The 13,293-nt window shown below is 37.9% G+C and overlaps 1 protein-coding gene across 9 annotated transcripts in view; it reads right to left on the bottom strand.

Moving 5' to 3' along the window:
- Nucleotides 1-13,293, bottom strand: part of Asap1 (ArfGAP with SH3 domain, ankyrin repeat and PH domain 1) — a 276,484-nt gene that overhangs the window by 96,388 nt on the left and 166,803 nt on the right. For all 9 annotated transcript variants that reach the window (XM_090339394.1, XM_090339398.1, XM_090339399.1 and 6 more), the window contains one exon: nucleotides 7,217-7,362. In XM_090339394.1, coding sequence (XP_090195520.1) covers nucleotides 7,217-7,362 — 146 coding nt within the window. The remainder of the gene's footprint in view (nucleotides 1-7,216; nucleotides 7,363-13,293) is intronic.

A 13,293-nucleotide genomic window follows, 5' to 3' on the forward strand; every position in this document is an offset into this window, starting at 1 on the left:
TAATAAATGACTAGGGTCTATCACTTCTCCCTCTTCTTCCTTCTTTCCTTTCAGATAGATTCACAGCTCTAAAACTTAAGTCTCTTCTAGTATCAAAATACTGTTCTGTAAGTGTCTCACACTGAAGAATTAGGTATATGCTCATATCACACACATAATTTTTTTAGATTAAAAGGATTATTCTCTATAGGTTGAAAATTCAATCTTAATTAAAAATTCATCATTTGGACCCCTCTTTTTGAAATATGATGAACAAAAATCTTAAAAGAATTTTAAAAAAACTCTTAGGATGAACTACTTTTAAATTTAACCAGGGATAACCTAGGATTTCTGTATACTAGATGCCATTGTAAGGCACATTGAACTAAGGCATGGAAATTCCAATTCATTATTTAGGAATATAATTCAAAAAATTCTATTTAGTCTATTAAAATGATTTTTTAAACTTTATTTATATGTTCATTCAGAACTATACCTTAAAAACTCATTTCGTACCAAAACCTGACCTGGCCTGAATCCATTTCATTGGGCAAACTCTGACCTGTATCCATAGTATTTGACTTATCTACTTCAAAAGAAGCATTCAAATAATTCACAGGAGAGATAATATTGTGTTTAATCATAAGCAGGGGCCAAAGAAGTCACTGGGATGTATTATATAACATGGGATGTATTATATAACATGGTACATATACATCATGTTACTATCCGAAAAAACATACTCTCTGACTTCTGAAACATGTCTAACCTTAAGAGTTTTAGATAGAAGATCATGAACTGAGGGATACATATATCTTTATATCAACAAAAGATAAGAATGAATATCAATGCAATAAACACACAGACACATATGTAAATTACTGGTGCTTGTAGAATTATGCAATTAAGTTATTAATATTTTAAATATTTCTAATTTTTTAACCATGAGCATGTATGATTTCTAGAACAGAAGAGAAAAAATAAGACTTTCCCCTCTTGCACACCCACATAGTTAGACAAAATAACACACAGTTTTAATTAGTAGTGAAATATGTCAGGAATTCTGATGCATCAAACACTGAAACCTTCTCACTGTCATGTTGTAGAAAGACAAGGTTTCAAAAAATGCATATACCACTGGGTACAACTACTCTTTATATATTTTTATAGTATTTCAAACAATGTGAGTTATAATCTACTTAACAAAATTCTAGACCCAACATGCCCATTTTCTAGCTATTCTCATTTGAGGAAAAAGAAAAGAATAAACTTAAAAAAAAAGAAAATGTCCTAACCCAAACCACAAGATTCTAAAGGAGAAACTACAAACGGGAAATGCCCTGCAGCTGGAGAAATCTTTTCTTTGTTCCAATAGCTGTGAAGCAATAACAGCCCTCCATCTGTTAGAAGACTCTGGGCTTGCAGGCAAGCTCCAGAGCTATCCAAAAGTGTAGAGCACAGAAGAAACCAGATCACTAGTTCCAGCTAGACTAGGTTTTACCATATATATATATATATATATATATTTTTTTTTTTTTTTGTGCCAGTCCTGGGGCTTGAACTCAGGGCCTGGGCTCTGTCCTTGGACACCTTTTGCTCAAGGCTAGTGCTCTGTCACTTGAGCCACAGCACCACTTCCAGTGCCACTTTTCTGAGTATGTGGTACTGAGGAATGGAATCCAAGGCTTCATGTATGCTAGGTGAGCACTCTACCATGAGGATATGCTCCTGGCCCCTTACAACTTTTCTAAAACCACTACTACACTGTGACTATTGACAGGCATGGCATTTAAATGGTTTTGTCTGACTATAGACAATCTATTTCAATCCATCCATTTACTCCTTTCCTGTCCCATTTTGTAGTTCAGGAAAATTACATGGATACAATTCTCTTTGTTGACTTCTTAACTTCTTTGCCAGGAACACCGGCAAGGTCCAGTCAGCACTGTTCAGTAAGCAATTATTTTATGCCTTTCCTTTTAATGGTTAAAATAAAAGAACATAATACTGATATTGTATAATCAAATGAACAACAGAAACATTTAATGTTCAACATTATTCTATGTTTGTTTTTTAAAGGAAACTTCACTGGAAAGAAAGGATTTGTCATTAATTGGGTTCCCCAGCAGAAGGACTGCACCAGAATACTATATATGCCAAGATGACAGCCTGCATGTCTGGAGCTAGCTTTCATTAGGATTCACCTGTAACCAGAACAAGGAGGAGTAGGGATTGGCAAGGTGACTAAAGAAATATATCTAATTACTTTTTAAGAAATGTAACTGTATACTAAGGATATAATGTCAACCAAGTATTATGGTGGTACTTCACAAACATCAGTTCAAAAGGCTATTAAGAATGAAAACTTCAAGAGGACAAAGCCACGCACTATTCGAACTGTGGAATCTTTCCTGTGGGATCACAAGGCTCATGCAGAACCCCAATAAACAATTGGATGAACCAGGAGTAAACATGGCAAGAATGGATGGCTAACCCCATTTTACAACAGAGAAGAAAGCAAGATTTAGATGCTGTTCAAGTAATCTGCCACCAAATACGTAAGAAGCTGCTGAATAATTCTTTATACCTAGGTCTCCTTAGATTCAAGTTCCATGCCACAGATACACTAAAGGTAACAATGAAATAGATCATGTCCAAATCTCTTTGGCTTCTCACCACTAGGAGATAGCATTTCAAAGACATTCATTTTTTCCCCCTTCTCCTCCCCTCCCTTCCTCCCATTTTTTAAAGGATAGAGCTCTACTACTTGAGCCTCAGCACCACTTCCGGCCTTTTCTGTGCATGTGGTACCAAGGAATCGAACCTGGGTCTTCGTGCATACCAGGCAAGCACTCCACCACTAGGCCAAACTCCCGGCCCCTTCATTTCCTTTTCTCTCTCTCTCTCTTTCTTTCTTTCTTTCTTTCTTTCTTTCTTTCTTTCTTTCTTTCTTTCTTTCCATTGGTTTAGTGGTACTTTAATTGAATATTCTTTCTAAAAATTTTTAATGTTATTGTAAAAGTGATATACAGAAGGCTTACAATTAAATAAGTTAGGTAACGAGTACATTTCTTTTTGAACAATGTCACCCCTTCCCTCACTCTCTTACAGTTTTTCCTTCTCTCTCCTCACCCACAAGTTGTATAGATCATTTTCAACATAATGTAAAGTGAGTATTACTGTTACCCTTTCACCCTTTGTCCAACCATTTCTGTTTTCCCCACTTCTCCTCCCTAAGACAAATAAATGAACAAACAGGACAAAAGAAAAAGAAGACAGAAACAAAGAAAAGAATCTCTTGTTTCTATTTCCTGGAGTCTATTTTGATAAATACTAGACATTCATTTTTAGGAGTGAACAATAATCTTTTCATTCTCGCTAAACAGCGACCATAGAAAGGTCTTTAAGAAGAAAAGTCTGTTAACAAGACCTAGAAAAGCACAAAGGAAGTGAGTTAAGAACTGGAGATCAGTTGGTTGTCTTACGGCTTACCAGAGTAAGAGAGTTTGACTTTCGCTCTGTACAATTGTTTTATAGTGAAATTTCCATTTAACATTTTATAAAACATTTCCTCTTATGTTTCTTCCTGGACTAGAATTCAATAGCTCATACTGATTTAAATTTTTATGTTAAAAAAATAAAAAACCAATACTCACAAAATGTTGAAAAATAAGCTGAGTGCTGGTGGCTCATTTCAGTAATCCTAGCTACTCATGAGTCTGAGATCCACGGATCATGGTTTAAAGTCATCCTAGGCAATAAAGTCTGTGAGACTCATATCTCCAATTAACCAGCAAAAAGCTGGAAGTAGAGCTGAGCTAAAATGGTAAAGTGCCAGCCTGGAGTAAGAAAGCTAAGAGATCAGTGCCCAGGCCCTGAGTTTAAGCCTTAGTATTGGTAGCAAAAGAAAAAAAAGTTTAAAAATATTATAGAAGGTTCCTTTGCATACAGCATCCTCTAGCAGCAAAAAATCCTCCAATTTTCTCAATAAAAATTAAGAAACTGACAATGACTGGACTACAGAACTTGTTTAAAATTCTACTTGATTTTTTATGTGCTCATTTTCTTTTTTCTCTTGTACACAGGTCTTAGGAAGAGGAGCTCATCTGTATTTAGAGCCAAGTGCCTTGCGCTAGGACTGGAAAGAATGCCTAAGGCCCGTCAGTTTTCTGCAAATCCTCCCTACCAAACAGGCTCAAAGTTGTAGGAATGAAAATTTGTTTACCTGGGGAAAAGAGATGGAGTGAGAGAACCAAAGAAATAAGTCATTTTTCTGTGTTTAGCCAGGTAGGCTGTAAAAGGCTAAGGTGCTTAGAGACCAATTTGGGCATAAAGTTTTGAGAGACCCCCATCTTAACCAATAAAACTGAATATGGTGGAATGCAGTTACCATTCCCAGCTACATAGAAAGCATAAATATGATTGTGATCTAAGTTGGCCTATTTTAAAAATATCTTAAAAGCAAAAAGGGTTGAGATTGTGGCTGAAAATGGGTTAAGGTAGAAGACCTGCCTACAAGAGTAAGGTCCTGAGTTCAAATACTAGTATGGCCACAACAACATCATCAACAACATCATCATCATCATCATCATCATCAGCAGCAGCAGCAGCAGCAGCAGCAGCAGCAGCAGCAGGGCAATGAAAACAAGATCATTAGTTCTTTCTACAGATAAGGAAATTAGGTTTAGAGAACCAAAGTAATCCACCTAAAAAAGCTGAAGCTAGTGAATAAGAGCTGGGATTCCAAATCAGATGTAGACAAAACTTGAACGGTAAGAACAGAACAAGGTGTTCCATATCTATCAGTTGCAAACAAATGTATTAAGACAGACGAATACAGCTTCTGACTGCTTGACTGGCTTGTGGGTACGCATGCACACAGAGGAAAAGCAACCCGTGGTCCACTAATGTGTGGAGTGGACTGATGCAGAAACCGGGGGTAAGGACTTTTGAGTTAAGCCAAGTATGCTTAGTCTCCTGGAAGCAAAAGGAGCAAGATACTCTTGTGACATACCTTGCTCAGAGAAAAGAGAACTTCCTGAATCTTTTGTCAGTTATTACCAAAGTGTCTGAGTCTTCTTTTACTTCCTTTCTTCCCACCACCCACCCTCTGAGCAACATTACAGGCAGAAAGGCAGATCACACTCAGAAGGAAGAGGAAATGAGAAGGCCGTTTTCTAAATAATAGAGATTCAAATTCACAACATGGTGACTTGTTAAACCAAAAAAATGCAAGCAAAATTGGTTCTAAGGCTGGGATGTAGCTCAGTGGCAAAGCGCTTTTGCCTAGCAAGTGCAATGTCCTGGGGCTTTGATTGCCAGTATCCCCTCTTCCCCCCTTCACCACCCCCAAAAAAAGACAAGAAAGTGATGGTGTTTAAAGCTGACACCACAGACTTAGTAGGAACTTATTAACTGTATTGAACATTTTTCCTTGCTTTTGACCCTGTGTATAGTTACAATGCCAGATTAGATTTATAGCTGCTTTATGTTGTATTAAATGATAATTTTGCTTTCTGTAATACTGTTATAAAATAAAGTTTGTTTATTCTCAAAAAAAATTGGTTCTAGGTTAAAAATGATCCTTTCTCAAGTTTTTGAAATGAAAAAATCTTTCTATATTTACCGTTTTTTTCTTCCAGGTCAGGTGGTTTACTATACAACATTGATTCATGGGCATAAATTTGAAAAGTGGAATTAAACTGTTTGGAAGATAGATACATACACATAAACTTACAAGAACAAGAAAAGAGTATTTTGGCTGGTCAAATATTCAGGTTAATAAGATTGGAAAGGGAACTTTATTTTTTACATATGTGTCTATACCTGAAAGCTATTTAGGGCAAACAGATTTATGTCACCTTATACTCTAAGGTGACAGAAACTCATCTGATATATAAGTGTGTATATATATATGTGTATATATATATATACACACATATATATATGTATATATACACTTATCGGAAACTCATCTGATTATTAGGTAAGGCCGTTTGAGCTTAGAATCTGGATCCTTAAAGGAGGCAAACCTGCTGGGGGTGGTGGAGGAGGGGAAAGCAAAGGGAAACATGGCCTCTTCCCCAGAGCAGAACTGAGGAAAAGTAGGATAATGAATTGTTTTCTTCTGGTACCACTGGACCTCCTTTCATCCATCACTTGATCGCTTGAGACTTAGATGGAGACTTGATTAAATGAATTCACAAAGAAGTGCAATGGTTCTTACAGAAATCCTCTAACTCAAACATCAATCAACTCACATTGTCAGCCAGGTGGTGTTACAGATTACACCTTTCCATATATGAACAGAAGGGGAGGCAGGGGAGAGTAGGGAATAACATGGCAATGCCCAGTCATATTCTCTATCTTCTATCTCTGAATCAGCATTTTCAAGTCAATGTCTTCAGGGTTCCTGCTTTTTATATATTCTTCCTGTCTTCAATCTTTGAAACCTACGTTCCTGAAATCTCAAAAATGTTTTATCTCCTTGTGGAGTTGAAAGAGTTTCACTATTTGTATGGCAAGAACCAATAGGTTATTCTAATATCTCACAGTAGTGAGATGAAATAATTGAAAGGTATGCTTCTGTTTAACCCAGAAATTATTACCATCTTTTAACCAATCAAAAATCAAAGTTATCCACTTGGATAACTCATTTCTGAAAGTCTAGCTACTTGGGAGGCTAAGATGGAGAGGATCATGGTTCCAGGGAAGCTCTAGAAAAGTTCAAAAGTCTCCATCTCCATAAAAGAAGTTGGGTGTCACGTCACTTGGCTATTACCCCAGCTACAACAGGAAGAAAAAATGGGAGGATCTCAATCCAAGCATGTATCTGGGCAGGAGTAAGACACTTTTTCAAAAATACCCAGTGCATAAGAGGCTGGATATACAGAGTAGTACAGAGAGAGGAGAAAGAAAAGAGGAGAGAAGAGAGGAGAGAAGAGAGGAGAGAAAGAGGAAAAGGCTATCTTAAAAGAAAAAAAAGAAGAGTAGTTGAGACTCAACAACTCTCCCCTGTTATTTGCTGTGATATAGGTACAGATACTAGGAAACTTCATATATACATATGTATAAACCACATAATCCTCCTAAATGGACTATATGGCCTTCTATTTTTATCTTATTTTTGCCTCCAGCACCGAAGGCTGGGAGGGAAAGCAATGAGCAATATATTTTCTGTGAGACCCTAGGCTCAGTCAGGCTGTAATTCTTTCCCATCACACATGACAAGGCTTACCAGATTTTTCAGCAGTGTGGACAGTTCCTTTGTAAGAGTAGAAAACTTGACAAAAGCAGTGCCAAGATCGGGGTTGTCGCGACTTAAAAAATTACTCCCAAACTTATCAAGAACTTGTGCATAGTTTTCTTCATTTTGTACATGGTCTGAAAAGAGAAGACGATAAGTATGAGGTACTATTTGTCACAATGAATAGTTATTCTGAACACTGATCACTGAAAACTCCAAAGCGGAAAGTGAAAGTGCAACTGTTTATTAAACATGTCCATACTGAAGATTCTTGTTTTTTTTTTTCTTCTCCTCACGATATAGACCAGGCTGGCTGGCCTTAGTATGAAATCCTTCTGGTTCAGGTTTATAAGTGCCAGGAATAAAAGTATGTGTCCACATATCCAGATGTCTCACTTCACTTCCTTGAACGTTTCCTTGTTCCCTTCACAGAATTTAGCTAGTTAGTTCTTACATCCCACCACACCCCCTGACTTCTTCCTGGCTGTAGGACATTTTTTCCTTCCCATCACATTCTCAAGCAACTATAAAATAATGAAGAAAATTTCCACTTTTTAAAGGGCCAGGAGTTTGGCCTAGTGGTAGAGTTTTGTCTAGCATGCATGAAGACCCGGGTTCGATTCCTTGGTACCACATATATAGAAAAAAGCCGGAAGTGGTGCTGAGGCTCAGGTGGTAGAGCTCTAGCCTTGAGAAAGTCCAAGGACAGTGCTCAGGCCCTGAGCTCAAGGCCCAAGACTGGCCAAAAAAAAAAAAAAAAAAAAAAAAAAAAAAGCTCTTGAAATGCCAAAAGAAAATCTGTTTTAACACGTGTCTTTCTCTACATATACTCTTTGTTTCCTTTAATTCTATTTAAGCCCCAAGACTGAGAAAGGTATTGGAAAATATTTTTCGTATACTATATCTCTTGATATAAAAGGTGCCGGCTTGATCAAATCAATGTGTTTGAAGCTTATTTTTCACTACCTATGAGCTTTCTATTTTATTAGTTATTGTATTTTTTTAAAAAATGTCCTTGCTTATTATTGTACCTGATACTTAAGAAGCATTAATCTATCCCAGTAGGTTTCCATATGCCTGTAATTCTAGCACTCGGCAGGCTGAGGTAGGGGTAGCCTGGGCTATAGTTGGCATAGTACAATTTTGTCTGAAACCCCTATTTATGAATAGCTTGTTCCTCTTCCCTAAGCTCTTGCTTTCCATCTGTAAGAAGAGGCCAAGGTAAAAAATGTGGTGTTGAGTTGACATGAAGTATATAAGGTGTTCTCAACAGTGAATGCTCTACAAACAGCTAACTCCATACAACTCCTCCATCACTTGGCCTCTAGGACTCTCGGTTGTTCTCCAAGCTCCCAGCCACTGATCTCCACTGTTGTTGAGGGCTCTCCATCTTTCTGACTTTACCACACTGGAGAGTCTCAGGCCTGTCTTTGCTACTTTATTCTTCTCTACTCATGATTACTCTCTTGGATCTCATTTATTGATTTAAATGCTATTAGCTGGCAACTCTAAAATTGATATTGCAAGCCCAGAGTCTAGTCCTAAAATACACTTATCTGTTACATATTTAACTATCTACTGGGAAGCAGAAAAGGAATCATAGTTTGAGGCCAAGCCCAGCAAAAAGACCCATCTCCAAGAATAAGCTGGGACATGATGGCATATTGTCTATAACCTTAGCTATCTGTGAGGTGTAGGTAGAATGATGATAGTCCAAGGGTGGTTTGAGGCAGAAGTATGAGATCTTACCAGAAAAGTAACAAAACCTACAGGGCTGGGTGTGAAGCTTAAGTGGTAGAGTATCTGCCCGGTAAGCAAAGGGCCCTGAGAACTGTCAAATGTACCCCCCCCCACACACAAAAAAAAACCCTAACAACTCCAACTACTGATATCTCCACTTACATGTCTGATAATGTTCAGTCTCAATATGTCTACAACAAATCCTTGGTCTTCTTTCTCAGCCCTTTATCCACAATCCCTTCCCTTGATCAGTTAATAATATCAAGTACCATCCCTGAAGCTATAATGCTGAAAACTGCCAAATTATACATGGTTTTTACATCTCATTCCCCAGATGCAATCAATCCACTGACAAATTGTGGGAGCTTCTATTTTTAAAATACATCTCAAATCTGACAACTGCTCACCAACCCCCTTGTTAACATCCCTACTCATCAGAAATACCCAGGGCCCCAACTTTGCAGACGTAAGGAAAGTAATGCTGTTCTCCTGCACTTTGCACTGGCCATGAGGGAAGATCCATCTTCATCTCCCTTCTCCTTTGTTATGGTGCACAGAGAAGCATGCACCTGCATGGGGCACAGCGTTTACTGGACCAAATAATGAACATATAAATATATTTCAAAGTCCTATCTTGAAAGGCTGACAGCAAACAGCACTTCTTTCCTAATCAAGTTTTCCCTCATGGTTAGAAATAACCATCCTAGCCTACAATCTTCTGTACTTAATGGCTCCCATATAGTATATTTATACATGTTTCATCTTTTCCTGTCACCAGACCATGAGAGGCAGGCTCATCTTGGTTCGCTTCTGTATCTCCACCAACAAATACCCACTGGAGATTCTTCCAGTGAGCTATACTAGAAAAGCCAGGGCTCAGTAAATATTTGTTGACTTGGAATTCACTGATCTCCTTTTCAGAAAGTTGAGCAGCAACCCCTCTGAAATCTCCTAGCTATTCAGCAAATCAGTTTTAGAAATTTAATTTCTTACATCTTTAGTAAGGGGCAATGGGTATCTGTGAAACAGAAAGGAGTTTAGACTGGGAATAAGCTGGGAAATAAACATCTCCAGCAGTAGAATGAAATGAAACGAGGCCCCAGTGGCCTCCTAATCATCACTACATTAAAAACGCATGGGGCCTGCAGTGGTTGGCAGCATTTCAGGCTGAGATTAAAAAAAAAGAACAAAGATAAAAAGGCAGCTCTGGTTACTGTTCAGGTTCATGCAGAGAGCTGCACAGGAAAACAAGACACATCAGCTGACCAGACAGGATGCGCATGTGTGACTTGCACACTGCAGGAGCCAGCTCCATGCCTCTATCTAGATCAGTGAGGCCCAGTGAGACACTTGCCATTGACCATCTTCCCCAACACTATTCTCTGCCTCTGGAGGGCAAGGAACAACAAGATCCATTCCAACCACTTCTAAGGGAAGGAGCTCCATGCTAGCTTCTATCATGTCACCCTGTCAGATGACTACCTCTCAGGGACTTGCGTTTTCCACATCTATAAAACAATGCCAAAAGATAAAGGAATAGTGAATATGAAAGTTCCTTTGGAAGGACAACAAAACTATTCTAAGAGACACTGACTCACTTCCACTTGGTGAATGTAATAGGGAAGACCTTCCAGGCAACCATCACAGCACATGTCCAAGGACAGAGAAGTTGACTGAGGCACATGGGTGGAGGAAAACGTGCAGACCTGAGGAGAGCAGAGGCACAGATCTGAATCCCTGCTGTGGTTTCAAAGGGCCCAATGTGACATTAAACACATTCATAACTACTGGGCCTTGATTTCATATGTGAAATGGGATAAAATTATAAAATCTATAGTTAATCTCTAAAAACAACTCTACTTTTATTAATTTCATCTATCTTGAGACCGAGGGCTGAGGTTCTAATGATAATGGAACTGGTAGTATCCTAATATTTTCAGAGAATTCTAAGATACATAGGATTTTGAATCAAATTTCAGGTGAGGGTAATTTATGTATCATTTCTGGCTCTGCTTTCTTAACTGTAATACCTACTTGATGGAGTTATTATGGGACATAGGTGAGAAAAGCCATACAGTTTCTGGCATGTAGGAGGTATTTAGACAATGTCCTGCCCAGTCCTTCTATCCAGAACTTTTACTTCTGTACTTTCCCATTTCTTTTCTGGATCCTTGTTCAAGGTTGTCACACAAGTCCTCTTGTGCCAAGAGTTCAGAGTGACATGTGTTTAACATCTATCTCCACAAGCTCAGGAGCATCTTAAGGAGGAAAGCTTGGATATATATGCTAATATTCTGGTCATATAGCCAATCCACAGTTCTCCTATCCACAAGCTCTGCCACTGTTCCAAGCCTCAGCCTACTTACTTCAAGGTAAAATACAAGTGGAACCCACTTCCTCCTTTATGTCTAAGAATGATGGAGCATTAAGTTTTTTTTTTTTAGATTAACACTATTTTTTTTAAAAACCGTATTTCAAATGTCACGTTTAACAAATAAGCTTTCAAGAATGGGATCTCTATATGCAATCACTGGCACATAAATTTAAGAACAAAATTAAAATTAAGCTGAGAGTTTGTATGTCATAGATACATATCAATCTATATAACATTATGTCTATAGAGTATATATCCCAAGATTTTTATGTCTATGTAGTTATATTTATAATTGAGTCATTGCTCTTGTACTGTTTGGATCTAATATCCACATATCAAGGAGACCAGGTGCCTTTTGTTCCTTTGGTCTTGACTTATCTCACTCAACATGATTTGCTCTAGTTTCATCCACTTCCCAGCGAATGCCATTATTTTATCTTGTCTGTTGGCTATGTTGAAGTCCATTGTATATATGTACCACATTTTTTTTTTGTATCTATTCATCTGTCGTTGGGGCATTTTGGTTGTTTCGATTGCGTAGCTATTGTAAATAGTGCAGTGATGAACATGGCTGTGTAGGTGTCCTTATATCTTGGATTATGATGTTCAGGGTAGATGCCTAGGAGTGGTATGGCTGGGTCATAGGAAAGTCTATTTTTAGTTTTTTGAGAAACCTCCAAACTGCCTTCCAGAGTGGTTGTACTAGTTCACATTCCCACTAGCAGTGTAATAGGGTTCCTCTTTCTCCACATCTCTGCCAGCTTCTGTTGTCTGAGTTTAGTATATTGGCCATACTAATTGGAGTAAGGTGGTATCTTAGGGTTGTTTTTATTTGCATTTCCTTTATGATCATGGATGATGAGCATTTTCTCATATGTTTCTTTGCCATTTAACCTCCTCTTTTCATAGGTCTTTTAGTTCCCTTGCCCCTTTAGTGATTGGTTTGTTGGGTTTGCGGGGGGAAGATTAGTTTCTTGAGTTCCCAGTAAATATTGGATATTAAACATACTCTGATGTATTATTGATAAATATCTTTTCTCAGTTGGTTGACTGTCTTTCTACTTTAGTAGCTGTGTCTTTGTGCAGAAACTTTTTTATTTTTAGGTAGTCCCATTTGTTGAGTCTCTCTCCAATCTGTTGTGGCCAGTGATAGGCATAACACACAGTGAGCCCTCAGTAAGATGCTTACTGCAGGGAGTAATTCTCCTGTAACAAATCCTTTCCCTTCCTTCAGCCATGTGCCACGCGAAGACAATACAATCAGTTATAATTCCAACAACAAAGCAACTTCCTAGGTGCCAGAAGTCCCAGTGTAAGAATGGAAGGAAAGTAATAGGTGTTCTTAAATCTTTTTTTTTTTTCTTTTTTTGGGGGTAAATCCTGGGGCTTTAACTCTGGGCCTGACCACTGTCCCTGAGCTCTTCAGCTCAAGGCTAGCACTCTACAGCTTGAGCCACAGCGCCACTTCCAGTTTTCTAGAGGTTAGTTGGAGATAAAGAGTCTCATGGTCTTCAGGCTGGCTTTGAACCTTGATCCTCAGATCTCAGCTTCCTGAGTAGCTAGAATTACAGGTATGAGCTGTGTGGCTGTGTTCTTACATATATTATACTTTATAGCACCTATCACTTTAAAATTTAATTCTATTTGTTTTGAAAATTATAAATTATTCATGTGGTTATGCTGCTATAGACAGAAAATTATAATTCCCTTTCCTCTTTTCTAATCCCATTTCCCTTAAAACAAGCTCACATAAACTGAGTATATCTCCGCAGAAATCTGTCCCTGATTCTCTATGTATATATGTATGCCTATATACATATACATATACATATATATATATATATATATATGAGTTCTCACTCCACTCTCACTTAAAAAAACCATTACAGCAAGGTTTGCTTTTCTTCCACTGGTGAAAGATCAAGAAATTCAATGCAAATAATTATTTTTTGTA

This window comes from Megascapheus bottae, chromosome 9 (genome assembly GCF_031878675.1).
Source record: "Megascapheus bottae isolate mThoBot1 chromosome 9, mThoBot2.hap1, whole genome shotgun sequence".
Classification (NCBI taxonomy): domain Eukaryota; kingdom Metazoa; phylum Chordata; class Mammalia; order Rodentia; family Geomyidae; genus Megascapheus; species Megascapheus bottae.